This window comes from Salmo salar, chromosome 05 (assembly GCF_965601325.2).
Source record: "Salmo salar chromosome 05, fSalSal1, whole genome shotgun sequence".
Lineage (NCBI taxonomy): Eukaryota > Metazoa > Chordata > Actinopteri > Salmoniformes > Salmonidae > Salmo > Salmo salar.
In genome coordinates this window covers 39909013-39927840 of record NC_138295.1, presented here as the reverse complement: position 1 = coordinate 39927840, position 18828 = coordinate 39909013, and the positions used below count along the sequence as shown (strand labels likewise).

The 18828-nt window shown below is 44.9% G+C and overlaps 2 protein-coding genes across 4 annotated transcripts; one reads left to right on the top strand and one right to left on the bottom strand.

The window, feature by feature from the left end:
- Positions 1 to 1575: 1575 nt before the first annotated feature.
- On the bottom strand, positions 1576 to 11948 carry LOC106604839 (soluble guanylate cyclase 88E). Of its 3 annotated transcripts, none has more exons than XM_014199885.3 (19): positions 11825 to 11948; positions 8937 to 9092; positions 8485 to 8625; positions 8143 to 8282; positions 7901 to 8035; positions 7403 to 7526; positions 7086 to 7205; positions 6870 to 6954; positions 6623 to 6709; positions 6057 to 6174; positions 5776 to 5905; positions 5421 to 5567; positions 5123 to 5269; positions 4793 to 4949; positions 4556 to 4665; positions 4081 to 4170; positions 3035 to 3193; positions 2513 to 2662; positions 1576 to 2287 (listed from the first exon to the last, which is right to left on the bottom strand). In XM_014199885.3, exons 2-19 carry the CDS (start codon positions 9057 to 9059, stop codon positions 2126 to 2128), a joined length of 2325 nt encoding a protein of 774 aa, XP_014055360.1. In that variant the 5' UTR covers positions 9060 to 9092; positions 11825 to 11948; the 3' UTR covers positions 1576 to 2125. The 3 variants fall into 3 exon arrangements, with proteins under 3 accessions (XP_014055360.1, XP_014055362.1, XP_045574197.1); XM_014199887.3 differs by lacking the exon at positions 11825 to 11948 and adding an exon at positions 9406 to 9462; XM_045718241.2 differs by lacking the exon at positions 11825 to 11948 and adding an exon at positions 9406 to 9462 and having other exon boundaries at positions 1705 to 2287; positions 2522 to 2662.
- Positions 11949 to 12348: 400 nt separating this feature from the next.
- Positions 12349 to 18727, top strand: LOC106604841 (myozenin-2). The gene is made up of 6 exons (XM_014199893.3): positions 12349 to 12525; positions 13643 to 13727; positions 15273 to 15430; positions 16307 to 16457; positions 16967 to 17141; positions 18227 to 18727. Exons 2-6 carry the CDS (start codon positions 13649 to 13651, stop codon positions 18411 to 18413), a joined length of 750 nt encoding a protein of 249 aa, XP_014055368.1. The 5' UTR covers positions 12349 to 12525; positions 13643 to 13648; the 3' UTR covers positions 18414 to 18727.
- Positions 18728 to 18828: the final 101 nt, after the last annotated feature.

Sequence of the window (18828 nt, the reverse complement as noted above, 5' to 3'; positions counted from 1 at the left end):
TCAATTCACCCCAGAATAATTATTTTAGAATGTGGCTGTGTGGTTGAGTGTGTAAAATTACAATTAAATTCCAATGAAATGTAGCATCTTACTGCCCACTTCCGCCTGTCCCACTTTAACTTCCTCTCTGTCTCCTCCTGTTTCTAATCCGTCTTAATAAAGCATTGAAAAAAATCAAGGTGTAATTCCACTCCAAAAGAATATTCTCCATAGGCCCTTACCATCAATCAATATTTAAGCTATAAATCATTTGCATTTCTTAACCATTTGATTGTGAGAATGTTTTTTGTGTTTTGATGTTGCCTTTTACATGCACTGAAACCCCAAAAGGTATTCACACAAGACTCTCTTTAAAAACCCATCATTGAGATTGAAGCACCACTTTGGGTGTTTCAGAGTACTTCTATTCTGTTTTAAAACACTTTCTGTGTATCATAATAATTATATTGGGTTAACATTCAAACACCCTCCAAACGCCTGGTCTCTGGTTAAGTGCACTACTGTTCATGGATTCATTACAAAATCATGGTTTTCTTTGTCTTTCTATTTTGTCAGTGCAACAAACCGAACAATCAGCCATGACAGCAGTCCCCTACCTCACTTCCAGCGATCCTCTGCCACCTGCCATGACCTCTAACCCCGTCTTGACCCCGGCCTCTGGTTGGAGGAGGAGCACATGCAGGTGAACACCATCCTGATCGTCATCATCTTCTGCGTGGTCCGCTTCCTGCTCCTGGTAGCCTTTTTCTACACTTTCTGCTTCAGCTGCGGCCTGGAGCCGTCCCCGAAGGACTCCCGGCCTGCACACGGCTGCAGTCTGGATCGCAAGGACGCCACCTTCCGCGGCAGCTCCATCCGACTGCCAGTCTGTTGGGAACGTGGTCTGAAGGGCATGAGAGAACTAGAGAGGCATGCAGACAGGAGAGGAAGGCAACAAGTCCTCTCTGGACAATGATGCTTGCTATTATTTTCAGACTTTGTATGATGTTTTCATGCTTCTATATTAATTTCTCGTGTTATGCCACCCAGCATGCAACAGTGTTCAGGAAGTATGGAAGGCGTGTCAAGGAGGAGCAGTAGGATGTTACACTACATAACTTTTGAGTGCATGCGCACAGTACTCCCTAACGTGAATAAATGAATATACAGTATATACCATACACATTGTATTGCCCTTTTCTGGAAATCTGTCAGTCATGTGTTGTGTGTTCTGTATGTCACCATTTCATGAATAATATAATGCAGAACAAATGTACTGCTTATGTATATTGACTTGTCTGTTCTGTGCGTTCCATTTCCATGTATTATGAAACAGTTTCCACTAAAGCACAAACACACACACACACACACACACACACACACACACACACACACACACACACACACACACACACACACACACACACACACACACACACACACACACACACACACACACACACACAGATGCACACACATACTCAGTGTATGTTTTGACCTTTAGTGACTTGCCTCTAAGTGGTCTCTATTGTAACCCAAATGCAAATGCAGTATATGTGCGCGGGTCAATGAAAATAAGCTCCATTAGACTTGCTCTAGCTATGCTGTCACCTTGTTTTATTTCCACAGTGGTGACATGTTGTTCTGTTCTGTTGTGCAGTAGGCTATGCGTGAGAAAGGCTAACACAGCGGAGTGAACTCACGCAGTGCAGCTAACAGTCACAGGCAGAATACATGTAGTATGTGTTACAAAGTAACTATATGTGCTCTATTCAATATGTAGGAATCATATACATTCTCTTTTATGTCAGGTAAACAGGATATTATTAAACATATATGACTAACCTTTATACAGATAAAACATTTCTGGCGTTATCACAAATTAGCCTGGACTACTTTAATCGCACATACTGTAGATTGCCATAACATGGACACATTGGACAAATAAGGCACAACAGCTCTCTGCAACAAAACAATGTCCATGGTTAAATGTTACCCGAGCCTTCAGCGTTTTGTAACAAATGAAACAACTATATAAAAGCATCATTTTTTTCAAGAAAGTTATAGTATAACTATCATTATTTATACACAGCCACAGCTTGAGCCTTCGCCGTAAGTGGCCTATATCGCCATGGTGACTAAGGGTTCACGACACGGAGCACATGGCGCTCTTCTCTGAGCAGTGGGAGTCAATGGAGCCGTCTGGAGATGCCATGATGGAATTATGCACGTCAAACTCTGGAGAGTCTAGCTCAATGTGACTGTCCTGTAGACCGTTGTTATGGTGGAGGGCATCCTTATAGTGAGACTGGGAGAGAGGGGGGAGAGGGAGAAAAGAGAGAGGTAGAAAAAGAGGGGCAAGAGAAAGGAGGACAGAACGAAAGAGGGGAGTGAGAGGGGAGAGGGCAGAAATAAAGGAATAGGTGGAAAAAGCGGAGAGAGAGGGAGAGAAAATGTGTCAGAGTAAAATCTGAACTCTATCCTTCAGTCTAAGTGAACTCCATAGGTAACAATCCAGCAGTGTGAGTCTCACCCTTCTCACCTTGCTGACAGACATCTCCTCAGCACGGCATTCCTCCAGAGACTCCACCAGGGAGTGATGGCCCGAGATATCCATCTTGATACGGTGGGAACGTATGGACTTCACATCATCCTCATCCTCCCTTGCCACCGACGGGAACACCTGGATCAAGGAGAGAGGGATAGAGCCATGACACCAGGGATAGATCGATGATATGAAAACAAAGATTCTCACGATTTAGCAAGGTATTTGATGTAACAGTTAAGCTACGCCATGTGCAGTCCAGGCACAAAGCTAATTTCATAAGATTTTGATATGGGCTGGGAGTGGAAATATTATTATATTGACTATCTGCTAAGAGCAGTTGTGATGTTTCATTTGATTTCTTCACAGCATAAATGTTCCCATTTAAAATCAAATGAAGTCATATGTGCTCTCAGGGCAGCCAATCACAATATATTTCCTTATCTCTTTCCTTAGAGCAGAGTTATTGACAGAAAGCACCAGACCATAGATACAGTAGGCTACATTTACCAGTCTGTCTTGGTCTCCGCTGGTTTCAGGGGCTGAGATAGTAGCCTTACTGATGGCCTTGCTGATGGTCTGGGTCTCAAACTGGGGACAGGCAGCCTGGGCATTCCCATCCTTATCCCTCTTTCCCTTCAGCCAGTATGTCTCTATCTCTACATTACCCTGGGAGGGAGGTTTCAGTTAAGATTTCAATTAAGAAAGAGGACGACAAATCACACAAATACAGGCACAGCTCATATACACACAGGATGCATTAGCAAGCATACAGACACACAGGCAGATACAGACGCACAGGCAGACACACACACACACACACACACACACACACACACACACACACACACACACACACCCACACGCTGTGTGAGTAAGTGATAAGAGTTCGGTTTAATGGACAGCTGTGATGTTGATCATTAAAGTTGCAGGGAACAGAGAGCCTTTGTTGAGGAAGTGAGTCACTGCTGCCTCCTGATAATCAGCTGTCTGGCTCACAAACCTTTAGCAGTCATTTACTTTAGCATTTCCTTTGGACTCAAAGACAGACCCAGTGATGACATTTAGACCCCCCACCACCAAGCTATGGTTTGCGAATACCAGTATAGGGTAATGTTGATTGTTTAAAATAGTTTACACAGAAATTATAAGACAGTTGGTCTCTCGTTCTCAGGTTCTCCCAGAATGCTTTAAAAACAGCTTGGAGCAACAGCAGGGAGAAGGATGTTACACAAACATCTGATTACAGAACAACTGTTTCCTTGGGCGAAAATTAGAATGTTTTGATTACATCGATTGGGAAATAATAGCATACATTTCAGTAATTATGGTCTTAGCCCTCCAGCTGTGTTGTAAGTGGGAGGGCCATGACATAGAAATATAGTCACTCTAATTATATGCGTCATATAATGACTTCGATTCTTGAATGGGAAAACTGAGAGTCCGTGTTGGCTTCAAATTTCAAATGACCTCACACTGCGGACATGAATACCAGTTGGTCGCTAATAGTTACAGGGGTCGGTAAGGTTGCCATTGTGACATTGGTGACCCCTGACCTTGATGGTGATAGTGCCTCTCCTTTCAAAGATGAAGTGACTTCCCTTCAGGTGCTCATAGGTAGCGCTGCTGAGCTGGATGTGCATCTCCTGAACGGGACAGAGAGACAGAGCGAGCGAGAGAGAGAGAGAGAGAGAGAGAGAGAGAGAAGAGTCAGATCAGTCATATCATGATCAGTCATATCAGTCATAGAACACCTGGATCAATAGAAGATGTTACAAATTCATCTTCATTTATCTTCTCCTCTCCCACTCCTTTTCTTTGACTGTCTTGTGTTCTCTCTCTCTCTCTCTCTCTCTCTCTCTCTCTCTCTCTCTCTCTCTCTCTCTCTCTCTCTCTCTCTCTCTCTCTCTCTCTCTCTCTCTCTCTCTCTCTCTCTCTCTCTCTCTCTCTCTCTCTCTCTCTCTCTCTCTCTCTCTCTCTCTCTCTCTCTCTCTCTCTCTCTCTCTCTCTCTCTCTTTCTTTCTTTCTTACCTTGCCGTTGCTCTCCATGGCTGATGCGGTGTGGACTGTGTCGCCATGAAGACCGTAGCGTGGCATCTTATGGCCCACCACCCCGGCCACCACCATGCCAGAGTGGATCCCTGCAACGCATACCTTCTGTTACTGACCCAACTAAACACACATCTGCTTCACCAACATGTGTATACGCAGAGCACACAGCCACTGAGATTCAGGATGAGAGTGGTTCCCCATTGCGTCTCCACTCACCCACTCTGATCTGTATGTTGTTGCCATTGGAGGGGTCTTTGAGGTGGTCTATGGAGCGCACCATGTCCAGGGCCATGTCGCAGATGTTGTGGGCGTGGTATTTAGTCTTCTCTGGAGCCCCCGCCACCACCATGTATGCATCACCTATGGTCTCAACCTAGGAGGAGAGAATAGGGTTAACATATTACACACACACGCCAAGGGATCAGTCGTCACACACACACACACACACACACACACACACACACACACACACACACACACACACACACACACACACACACACACACACACACACACACACACACACACACACACACACACACACACCTTGAAGACACGGTGCTTCTCGCTGAGTGTGTCGAAGAGTGTGTACATGGTGTTGAGCATGGAGACCACCTGCATGGGTGTGATGTGGCTGCAGATACGGGTGAAGCCCACCACATCACTGAACAGGATGGTCACGTCTGGAAACACCTGCAGGTGAGACGGAGACAGGGAGACAGGTGAGACAGGGAGACAGGGAGACAGGTGGGACAGGTTGGACAGGTGGGCCAGGGAGACAGGTAGACAGGCGGGACACACACACACCACCCCACCCTTGGCCATGCTAACAGTCCGTCCTGACCTCACAGGTGTTGACGGCAGGCTCTCCCTTGCGTAGTCTCTTGGCCACGGGTTTAGGGATCATCCTGTAGAGCAGATCATCTGTCTTCTTCATCTCATAGTCTAGCATCTTCATACTCTCCTCCAGTTTACTGGACTTCTTCTGTTCCTGCACTCACCACAGAGCGGCGATAGAGAGGCGTCACAGCACTGAGTCATCCTGACCATAGACATATGTCGTATCCAAAATAGCAACCTATTCCCTTTATAGTGCACTCTGGTTAAAGGTAGTGCACAATATAGGTAATAGGATATTATTAGGGATGCTTCAGTACAAATTAGTAACTACAGTACAAACAGTATCATATGATACATACCTGTATGAGAGCTCTCTTGAGTTCCTCTGACTGCTGGGTTCCTGCCAGTACCAGGTCTCTACTGGAGTCATGCATACTCAGGTCGTTGATATAGAGACCGGTTTTAAACATGGCGCTCAGACTCTCCATCCTGTAGAAACACACACAAGCACACACATAATGCTATTCAACAGAACAGAACAAACCACCAATGAGTGTGTGTGTGTGTGTGTGTGTGTGTGTGTGTGTGTGTGTGTGTGTGTGTGTGTGTGCGTGCGTGCGTGCGTGCGTGTGTGTCTTACACAGGGGTTCCCAGAAAGATGATGGACTCCCACTCAGGCATGTATCTCATCTGTCCCTTCAGTTTCAGACAGCGACTGCCATCACCCCAGCTCTCCATAGCATTAGCACTGTTGCCATCTGAGAGGGGAGAAGAACAGCGTCAAACCCACACACACACGCACGCACACAATCATGCGCACACACACACACACACACACACACACACACACACACACACACACACACACACACACACACACACACACACACACACACACACACACACACACACACACACACACACACACACACACACACACACACACACACACACACACACACAGGGGTCAGGTCAGTGTTGGTGTGAGGGTTCTAAAGCAGTGTTTCTCAATACTGGTGCCGGGGACCCAAAGGGGTGCACATTTTTGTTTTTGCCCTAGCACTAACACAGTCGATTCAACTAATCAACTCATCATCAGGCATTTGATTTGAATCATGTGTGTAGTGCTAGGGCAAAAACAAAAATGTGCACCCCTTTGGATCCCTGGGACCAGGATTGAGAAACACCGTTCTAAAGGATCGTGACCTTTGTAGTCATCGCCGATGATGGACTGGAAGGCCATGAGCTCCACGTCTACGTCAGCTGTACGGTTAGCATTCTCATAGTCCGAATCTGAGAGAGAGAGAACATACAGAACTGTCAACCTTCAAAAACCCTACGAGATGGAGGGGATAGAAGGTACTATCAGAAAAAAAAAGAACAAAGTCATCAATTTAACATTTTTCGCACACACAGTTATGTGTTGCCCCTTTTAAATGGGTTCCTCTCTTACTTTGGACTCTGTTATGAAGGTTCCTCTCTCTCTTCACTGGCTCCTTGGACATTATCTCAAACAGGTTGTTGGGGTGGGAGATGATCTGTGTGGATTTAAACCAGATAATACGTTCAATGTCAGTACATGACATTGAGAAGAAGAAGAGAAGAGTAAATGTGTGTGATGTTTTAAGAGGTAGGAACTAGAATTGTGTGGGAACAGAAGAGGTATCACCATGTTCCAGGTAAACTCCACCAGGGGGCGCGCCAGCAGGAAGGCATCATTGATCTTTTTCCCATCCAGGTCAGGGAAGACTGTGGCCAGGCCAGAGCCCACGTTGTGCACCACCATGTCCTACATAGAGCACACAGAGAAGATTCATGAAATATGGTATGTCTAAGCATGGATAGCTACGTTTTGAGTGTGGATTTAGCACGGTACAGCTACACATGTTCCGTTCGCAAAGAGGCAATGCTGATGTTAATGAATATCCAGATGATATCAGAGTGGTCTTCATGGGAGGAGGAGAAGAGGAGAGACTGATGGCTTACCTGTCTGAAAACGATGTTGAAGGGGAAGACTTCGAAGAAGAAGTCACTGGTGATGGGCAGAATCTCCTGCTCCTCCTCGTCCTCCTTCATGATGTAACGGTAGGCGGAGTTGTCAAAGTTCAGCCTGCAGAAAACAGAAAACACAGGCAACACAGACAACTAACTTACACCACTTACTCATGCAATGTATACATGACATCTACACGGTGGAGGAGATTACCCCCCCCCCCCCCCCCCCCCTTCCCAAATCATGTAAACAATGAGACTTTATGAAAAGCTGTACATAGATACACTCCATGGTTATCCATTGTATCATGACTTCAGTGCTACTAAGCAGAGGTTTCTGAGTCTAATGCGCATGATACAAATGGAGGTTGATTTGTTTAGAGAGTGCCTGAGTCCCAAATGTCGTCCTTTTTTTACTGCAGCACTTTTGACCAGAGCACTATAGGGTGCCATTTGGGACACCGGTGAGTGTTTGTGTCGCCTGACTCTGACCTCATGGTGACGTGTGAGTAGTCTCCCACCAGTTGTTCAGACAGCACCTCCACGTGGATATCTGTGTCATAGAACTGTTTCCCCATCTGTCTCAGCTGGCCCATGGCGTAGTGGAGGTAACCCTTGCGCTTACTCCTACAGGACAGAGGGGAGGGGAGGGGTGAGATTATCTTTGGTGTATGGGTTTTGGAGTTATTCATCTCTCTCTCTATTTCTCTCTCTCTCATCCTCGCCTCTCAGACCTGTAGTGGAGGGTGACTCCGGTAGCTGATTCCTCCTGACAGAAGAAGGTAGGGGGCTGGACCTTGGGGTAGCTGAAGCGCAGGTACTCGTGGAGATTATCCAGCCCGTTCACAAAGTCACGCACGTGACGACCCAACACCTGGGACATGCAGACACAGAAACAAGAGCTCAACACAGAGATATAAAACCCTTATCAACAAAAGAAAATGCAACCACTCAACACAGACACAACACAGGTAAATACAATACAGATAAATAATGTTGAAAAGCAATAATCAAACCATCAATCAAAAACACAATAACATTTTTTTTGACAGTTCCAGGATAAGCGCTAGTCCCACCTTGAGGATCCTGTCGTAACCGTACTTCCCTACGAAGCCCAGGAAATAGACCCCCCAGGAGTTCATGAGCTCGTTGTAGGGGGTTCCTGTCACTCCGCTGGCTGCCTTAGCAATACGCGGGATGACACTTTCACTGTACACCTGCAAACACACACAGGTATTCGAAGACAGAACTTTGGTCACTTTCACTGTACACCTTCAGAGAGACACAGATGCTGGCGGAGATCATCAACAGCAACAGACAGAACTACAGACACTTTCACTTTAGACCTGCAGAGAGACATTTCTACTCATGGCAATCTATAGAGCTCAAACTAGAAACTAGAAACTAGAACTAGAACTACGTATAGAGTGCTCCCGGACATAAATACTGTATCAATTGGCATATCAGGACCCCTCGAAACATAAATACATACCGGTTTTATTTTGTGAGCAAAATGTCAAAAATCTACCTGGTGGGTGACAAAGGAGTGTAGCCTGACATCGGCCCTCTCTCTGACCAGTTTCCACACATCATCTCCATACGACTCCTTGATGAAGTCATGCAGAGACTCACACAGCAGTCCATACATCATTCACCCTGCTTCAGTCTGCACTGGGACCAAGACCTAGGAACAGAACAGGCTCAGCCCACAGAAACACAGTAGGGGAAAAAGAGATTCAGTGATCCAAGCACCTGCGACACGAGCGAATGAGATGTAGGTTAGCCAAAGCCGAGCTCAAAGCCTGTGTTCTTCATACGGTTTGGTCCATTTGACTGATGACTTATTCAAACTAAAACTTAGTTGAATCCTTGTTACCAAGGTCTAAAAGCCTCAGTGTGTGTGTGTGTGACGCTGCTTTGTATGGCTTCCTACCTCATTTGCCAGCACTTTCCTACGGCACTGTCTAATTCTCTTTTGAATTATCCTATAAGACTACCTTGTGTTGAGGACAGCTAGATTCCTTCCTTCCCTCCTTCCAGCCACTGTTTTATCTGCAGATCCTCTAGACAATCAGTTTTAAAGGAACCTTCATTACACAAACCCTTAGCTTCAATGGGCTCGTATTGTCCTGTTGTCAGCTGTCACTACCTGGTGGTCCTGCAGCCCACTCCACATGACAGCAACACACTGTATAGGGGGCCAGAGGGGCAGCACTCACTAGCAGATGACACCAGTCAAGTGGGTTTCACCCTCCCCCTCTATGTTCTGTGCTAAAGAGTTTGATACCAAATGGTGTCTTGCTGTCCTATTTTTCAAGAAAGATGATAGTTGAAAAACATACACTAATCAAAAAGTGTCACTATTTACATTCAGTGGTGCTACATTAGCAGGTACAGGGTAACTACACTGAGCAAAAATATAAACGCAACATGCAACAATTTTAAAGATTTTACTGAGTTACAGTTAATATAAAGAAATCAGTCAACTGAAATAAATTAATTAGGCCCCAGTCTATGGATTTCACATGACTGGGAACACAGACATGCACCTGTTGGTCACAGATACCTTTTTTAAAAAGGTAGGGGTGTGGACCAGAAAACCAGTCAGTATCTGGTGTGACCACCATTTGCCTCATGCAGAGCGACACGTCTCCTACATATAGAGTTGATCAAGCTGTTGATTGTGGCCTGTGGAATGTTGTCCCACTCCTTTTCAATGGCTGCGTGAAGTTATCGAACATGCTGTCGAACACAGAGCATCCCAAACATGCTCAATGGGAGACATGTCTGGTGAGTATGGAGGCCATGGAAGAACTGGGACATTTACAGCTTCCAGGAATTGTGCACAGATCCTTGCAACATGTGGCCATGCATTATCATGCTGAAAAATTAGGTAATGGTGGCGGATGAATGGCACAACAATGGGCCTCAGGATCTTGTCACGGTATCTCTGTGCATTCAAATTGCCATCGATAAAATGCAATTGTGTTTGTTGTCCGTAGCTTATGTCATACCATAACCGCACAGCCAACATGGGGCACTGTGTTCACAACGCTGACATCAGCACACCGCCTGCCCACACGGCACCATCTGCCCGGTACAGTTGAAACCAGAATTCATCCGTTAAGACCAGACTTCTCCAGCATGCCAGTGGCCATTGAATGTGAGCATTTGCCCACTGACGTCAGTTACAATGCCAAACTGCAGTCAAGTCAAGACCCTGGTGAGGATGACGAGCAACGCAGATGAGCTTCCCTAAGAAGGTTTCTGACAGTTTGTGCAGAAATTCTTCTGTTGTGCAAACCCACAGTTTCATCAGCTTTCCGGGTGGCTGGTTTCAGATGATCCTGCAGGTGAAGAACCCGAATGTGGAGGTCCTGGGCTTGCGTGGGTACACGGGGTCTGCGGTTGTGAGGCCGGTTGGACGTACTGCCAAATTCTCTAAAATGACATTGGAGGCGGCTTATGGTTGAGAAATGAACATTCAATTCTCTGGCAACAGCTCTGGTGGACATTCCAGCAGTCAGCATGCCAATTGCACGCTCCCTCAAAACATAAGACATCTGTGGCATTGTGTTGTGTGACAAAGCTGCACATTTTAGAGTGGCCTTTTATTTTCCCCAGCACAAGGTGCACCTGTGTTATGATCATGCTGTTTAATCAGCTTCTTGGTATGCCACACCTGTCAGGTGGATGGATTATCTTTTCAAAGGAAAAATGGTTACTAACAGGATATAAACAAATGTGTGCACAAAATTTGAGAGAAATAAGCTTTTTGTGCATATGGAACATTTCTGGGATCTTTTATTTCAGCTCATGAAACATGGGACCAACACTTTACATGTTGTGTTTATATTTTTGTTTTACATTGTTACATAGTTACATAAATGCGAGATTTTGTATGATTTATTAGGACAGGCCGTCAGGATGACTGGGCTGTTTTCTGACAGGACAGAGAGGGGACTTTAGAGCCATTCGAATGATGAGAAAATCGATAAGCAATCTCAAATGTGATGAGAAAACATCCTTATCAGAGAAAAACTCTGGTATTGATCAGTCTCAAAACAGCCTTTGGATTACATAGTAGTTTATGGCTTTAAAAAAGAAAATGGGATAAAATAATGAGTAAAAAAAAAAAGCTTTTGTTTTTTAAAACAATAAGCAAGCACTTCGCAGTTACCTCAAGCGGTGGTAATCAGCTAGACAAGAAAAAATGAAATTGATGCCTGAGCAATTATTGCTCACGCCAGTGAATGGAAAAACACTAGAAAGTAAATCAATATGAAGCACAATCTCTACAATGCCTCAATGGTCTTCTGTAAATGTAAAGTGGGGCCTTAGAAAGCAAGAGCAGCACAGTGAATGTGTCCGGGCAAATCTCACAGGTGTAAAAATAGAACTCTGCCAGGCACTAACCTCTAACCCTTGAACCCGCCTACGCCCTCTCCACGCCAATGACCTCCTCTTTGACTGGCACGTCACGAATTCTGTGATGCACAGGTGGGCATCCTGATGACGTCATCCTGTGTGTGTGTGTGTGTACGTGTGTATCCGTTCATCATGCCAAGGAGCAGTTAAATGCTTGGTCTCTGAGGGCTCACTGTCACTGTCTGGACGGAGTCAACAGCTGTTCCGTCAGAACACACACACACACACACACACACACACACACACACACACACACACACACACACACACACACACACACACACACACACACACACACACACACACACACACACACACACACACACACACACACACACACACAGAGGGGTTCAGATTTTTATTATCAGGGACACAGGAGGGCAGGGTTGTAAATCCTTACACCCTTACACCCCCCTCCCAACCAGCCCTCTCAACTTACCCCCTTGCCCCCTCATCCCCTGGCTCTCTCACTCCTCGCCTCTGTTAAAATAACCCTGTGAGGTTAGCACCCGGAGCATCCAGGGATCACTGGTATACAAACTGTTCCCTCACAGATGAGAAGCATCAGAGTGGGATAGGGAGGCATCCCAGATTCAGAGACGATAAATCACACGGCGATATACTCACCTCACATCACCTCATTTCACCTCACGTCACCTCTACTGCTGAACCTGTGAGAAGAGAGACAGGTAAGATGGAATCATACGCTGGATCGGGTTGATCTAGGAAACCTGCAAGATTTTACTCCAACTTGGCTATCGTCCAGCACAGTGCAGTGTGAATATGTCAACAGATGTGTGTGAAAATGTAATCTACATGTCTTACAGGAGGAAATACAGATGTAACTTTCTGTTTATACATGCTATTGGTTATCCATCTGCCAGCCATGCTGATGGGCAGTGGTGGAAAAAGTAACCAACTGTCATACTTGAGTAAAAGTAAAGATACCTTAATAGAAAATGGCTCAAGTAAAAGTGAAAGTCACCCAGTAAAATACTACTTAAGTAAAAGGAAAAAAAATCAGACGACACCATTTTCTAGTTTTTTTTAATTTACAGATATCCAGGGGCACATTCCAACATATAATTTACAAACCAAGCATTTGTGTTTAGTGAGTATGCCAGATCAGAGGCAGTAGGGATGACAAGGTATGTTCTCTTGATAAGTGTGTGAATTGGACCATTTTCCTGTCCTGCCAAGCATTCAAAATATAACTAGTACTTTTGGGTGTCAGAGAAAAATCTATGGAATAAAAAGTACATTATTTTCTTTAGGAATGTAGTGAAGCAAAAGTAAAAGTTTCCAAAATATAAATAGTAAAGTACAGATACCCCAAAAAACGACTTATGTAGTACATTAAAGTATTTTTACTTGTGTACTTTACACCACCGCTGATGGGGATCAGTCATGCAGCTACAGCGTATGTTTGGAGCACTCATCTTATTGTGGTGTTCATGGTAGTTAATGATAGCTTCCAGAAAAAAGCTAATCTCTAAGGGACTTTCTATATTAGATCTAGAGAATATATTACGCTCAAACAACATATTCATGAGTTATATTCATGTTTCCATACACAAAAGATGATTTGTTTATAACTGTTAAAATGATACTATGATTAATTCATATCTATGTGCATGTTTATTTTTTTTTTGGGGGGGGGGGGGGGGGGGGGGTCTTTGAGTGACACACTGTAGCCAACTACTGTGATCTTGTAAAAGATCTAAAATATGTATTTGAGCTTGTATTCCCAAACCAGAGCCTAACGTGTCCTCTGTTCATCCGTTCATCTAATCCATCCCCCACCAGAGTAAGATGATGCAATCAGTGTATGATGACCTGTCCAAGCAGAGGATACAGCAAGCCAAGGCTCTGTGTACAGAGGCCAGGGGTGGTAAGACTATATTCAATTACTATTCCCATTCAATTCTATGGTTACATTCAACTGAATGTACTTTATTGATCTCCCGAGGGGGAAATCAGCTCTGAGAACAGCAGAGTTCAAATGTCTGTCAGCCTAGACATGGAATTGAATAAACTTGACTAAACTCCAAAGCGGGGACATTAGGTTTGACTTAGACAGCAGTAGCAAACAGTTCATACACACAGGCATAGGCTACAGAGTATAGTTATTAATCACACACCGCAACACATTAGTACTCACAAACTTATACAGTATGTTAACGGATTAAAGGTTAAAGGTAGTGCACAATATAGGTAATAGGCTGCCATTTGGGACGTATCAGTACAAATCAGTATGATATGATACATACCTGTATGAGAGCTCTCTTGAGTTCCTCTGATTGCTGGGTTCCTGCCAGTACCAGGTCTCTACTGGAGTCATGCATACTCGTTGATATAGAGACCGGTTTTAAACATGGCCCTCAGACTCTCCATCCTGTAGATGGGGGAGGGAGGGAGCCCTAAACCCTAAACCCAAGAGACTCTACAGTAGAACTCTGGAGTTAGAACCCTCAGTGGGCCGAACAATACTCAGGAGGCATTCCGTGTGGTTTTGTTTGTCTGTTTTCCGATGGTCTTAGCCAGCAGCAGGTGCTGGCATCAGGCCCATCTGACTCAGCAAAATGTGATTCCCCGGTTGGTGGGTTTTAAACAGGCACTTCAAAAGGCAAGTCCTGTCGACAATGCAGCTGGCATAAGGCAGGAATTCAAATAAACTTTACTGAGAGTGAGTGAGAGAGAGAGAAAGAGAGAGATTAAGAGAGAGAGAAAGAAAAAGAAAAAGACAGAGTTCCTATAAGAGATACTTCTTCCAAACATCCTATTTATATACCCAGTTACCCATGCAACACTGCACCACAACAAACATTACACATCCTCAGCCTGCATCTCTCAGGGCTATTCCAAAGTTATAGTGTAATGCTACAACCTGGTGACAATGCATGGGGCCAAATAGTAAACTCAACACTAGGCTTTGTGGATTAGTGATATGATATGAGGTTATGGGTCGGGTCAGTTGATCTTCAATAAATAGTTTGGAGCTGAGTGGAGCCAGAGACCTTAATCTCCTACGTACTGAAAAAGAACACTTCAGGGAGCATGAGTCATGAGGAAACCCCTGTTGCTGGGGGAAGCCAGGTTCTCTCTTTGTGATTCATCATTCACAGGGTTTCTCTGACTGACACAGGCCAGCAGATAGAGATGCTACTGTGCAAGTCAAAGACAGATATAGTAAATCAGATTCTATCCTCAGATCTGAGTCCCTGTACCTGTCTTATTCTCTGTAAGTATCTGTCTGTTTGTGTCTCCAGTTCATGCCTTTCCCTGCTTACTTGTCTTACTTATTAAAATGGTTTAATTACTTTGACTTAGTGGTAAATTGAGTCTTACCCCCATACAATGCAAAGCACTTTGAGACCTAGTGAAAGACAAATATAATACTTTATCTTTCTTCTGTGCTTTTGTTTGTGTGTGCCAGGAGGTATGAACTTGGGGAAGAAGATCAGTGTTCCCAAGGATGTGATGATGGAGGAATTAAACCTTCCGTCCAACCGCGGCTCCCGCATGTTCCAGGAGAGACTGAGACGGGTGGAGAGATTCACACTGGAGAACCAAGTCCATGACCATTACAGCAATGTAAGAACACACACACATGCATGTATGCACGGACGAATTCACGCACACACACAGACATTCTCATACATACACATTATCACATTTCAAACACACACACCCTGCCTCTCTCCGCTAGAGATGCCATGACATTTCAATGTAGAACAGAATGCTCAATGTTCAAAGACATTTTATTTCTATGGAAACAGAATAAGGCAATACTGTACATATACAGACATATCCACTGAGCTAGACCCACGGACTGTTAGACCCACGGACTTGTCATCCTGATGTGCAGTATTGTGCAAGCAGCTTGTTAGCCTGGTAGATTTATGGCAGAGCTGTTTGATGAGGCAGTGAAACCTAGGCCGTCCCCTCTCACTTTCTGCTTTGCTGTACTCTGTTCTCTCGGAGCACGAGAACTGGGTCAAGGTTATTGGTAGAAATAAGAGGGCCACGCTTTCGAAAAAAGGGTTCCAAATGGGTTCTTCGGCTGTCCCAATAAGAGAACCCTTTTTGGTTCCAGGTATAACTTTTTGTGGTTCCATGTATAACCCTCTGTGGAAAGGGTTCTACATGGAACGCAAAGAGGTAGAACTCTTTTGTGTTTCATGTATAACCCTCTGTGGAAGGTGTTCTACCTGGAACCCAAAAGGATTCTTCTATGGGGACAGCCAAATAACTATTTTAGGTTCTATATAGCACCTGTCAGGTGGTAACATAGAAATTCTAGGCGAAATCTACTGTAATGAGTGGATATCATTGGCTGTATGATGGAGAGATTGAGGCAGTGGACCTGTCCCCAAAATTGGTTGTTATTCCATTGTGGTTATTTTCCCATGATAATGCACACAACTGAGTTTGAATGAAGCTAATCCAGAATGTTGTGTCCCTGCCCAGGGCCTTCCAGAGCCCATGCCCCCCCAGACCATACAGGAGTCCCAGAGGGGGAAAGAGAACCAGGCATATCTGATGCCTGACAACCACAACCTGATCACCACTCTACAGAAGACTGTGGCCATGAAGGGCAGCCCCAACGTCATTGCCCCAGGTAGCTGGTAACGCGAGAGGGATTAGAACCACATGGCTTAAAGGGATAGGTCACCCCTACATTCAGAGGTTGGCTCAGCTTTACTTCAGATTACTTTTGAGCTATGGAAATGACAAACTTTGATTTTGGGATGAACTATCCATTTGAGTGTGCTGTTATGACAAAGGGGGTTTTACCACCCATTTTGGACACGTTACATTTTGGAAGGAAAAGGTGAAACAAAACACTATTGACTGACAGTTTGTTTTTAAGGCTGTGCTTGAGAATATCAGATAACACTCTGGATGCTAGTGTGTTGAGTGTATCAGTGTATCAGTGTCCTGACCTAACAGTAGGTTGGTTTTGAGTCTGAGTGACAGCCAGCTAAGCCTTGTTTATTGTGCTGGATTTACACCAAGTTTAACACTTACTATTGTAGCCAGGACCAATATCAGATCAAAACAACCTGCTTTAAATGTGTAAACCGTAAGAGCTTTCAGGGAATGAGTCTGGGACTTAACTGACCTTAGGCTACGTGGGCCCCCTGAAGGAGATCCCCCGTGAGAAGTTTAACCTGACAACCAGGTCCTACTGTTCCCCCTGGAGGGAAGCCCTGGGTGACAGTGAGGACCTCCTGTCCTCCCTCAGCACCCAGTTCCCACAGAGGGCCACACTACAGCCTGCCAACTACAGGTGTTTCAACAGGTGAGTCTCACTACCTCACTAACCCACAGGGGATCACACTACAGCCCGCCAAGTACAGGTGCTTCAACAGGTGAGGGAACTGAGATCACATGGAACCCTGACAGGTGTAGCCAAGTCACAAACATAGAGGCCGTCTAACTAGAGGACCTCTGAGGACTTCACACTTCACAGTACAAAGGCAGGACAATACTATGCATGTATTCTTTGGAAAGACAAATTCAAGACCCACCTCATCAAAGTAGAGAACATGGCTCGGGTTGAGGCTTAATGCACGTTTAGCACAGGATTAGCGATCGCCCATCATCAAATAGAGCCGCAGATGACCAAAGCATGCTATCAAATGAATATCACAAATATCTCTTAAATTAGCTTCCCTCGGCACCCGTCCATGTTTCCACGGTTTGAAAAGCAATCCCGCCTCTGGCTCGCACCTCCTTGGACTGTGGCTGTCAGGCAGCCGGGCGGCTATTTTAGCATGGGCTCTTGAAAAATGATCCTCCAGGGGGTCTGCATGCCTTTCAGCCCCTTAAAGACTGATGGCGCACAAAGGGGCTCATTTTAACCTGGCACACGTCACACCGATGAGGCAACTGCCAGAACAAAGGCTAAACTTGGTCTGAGACTCTTCCTCTCCACAACTTTATTAGTCCACTGTCAGTCATTTTGGTACCAATCATTCAGTATCTGAAGCACACATGGATGCATTGGTTTACTCCTTTAATTAACAAGGTATGTGGGGTTAATTAAGTCTAAGTTTAAAGTGAGGCATACAAACTGTGTGGGACAACTGGGAAGAAGCTCCATCTATAGTTGGATGATTCCTTAAGGTTTCTTCCTGAATTCCCAACAGATGTTGATTATTTCTGACCTAAAAGGTCAATAAACCAGGCCAGCCAGGGTCATTAGTGGAGCTCTGTGTGGATGACTGGGTATCACATAACATCTAAAAGCTTCTTTCTGCCCACCTGTTGAGTGAGAAAGATCTGATACTCAGAGAACGTCTTTGGTGTTATGTAAGCTTGGATATACTGAGTCATTCTCTTCCTCAAATATACACTTCTAACATAAGCATCCCTCTCCCTCAGAGCGGCCATGCCATTCGGAGGTGCACAGCAGAAGAGTAAGAGGGTGATCCCAGTGATTGGGTTTGAGCTGTTGGACTCCCAGCGCCTCCCTGGTACGACCCTGGACCGCATGTGTAAACGGCCCAACTTCAACAGAGCACCACAGGGATGGGGTCACGACTACTCCCCTGAATCCATCGACCTGTGAGAGGACCACCACTCACCTATTACCTTCAAACTTCCTGTGACCTTTGTGAAATCACAGGCTAAAAGACTTAAGCATCGATTTGTTCTTATTACCCTTCCTTGTCCCTCTCAATTCAAAGATGACCCCCTCTAGAGTAGGTAGCCCCAAACTACTTTTACATTAAAATGCTTTCATCTATTTAAGGGTTATATTAAGATAAGGGTCTGTGATTAGGGGCAACTTCTACCTCGATCCCTCTGGTATTCAGTCAGTGCCATAAGGAAAAGACTTGTGAATGATAAGATTGTTTCCTGATGAGAGCTCTGTGGATAGGCTTGTGTGGAAAAACAACTTAAGACTTCTGAATCAATCAACAGCTCATTATGAGAGCTGAGCCCAGGCAAAAGAAGGCCAGTTGAGGGGAGAGGTGATTTGT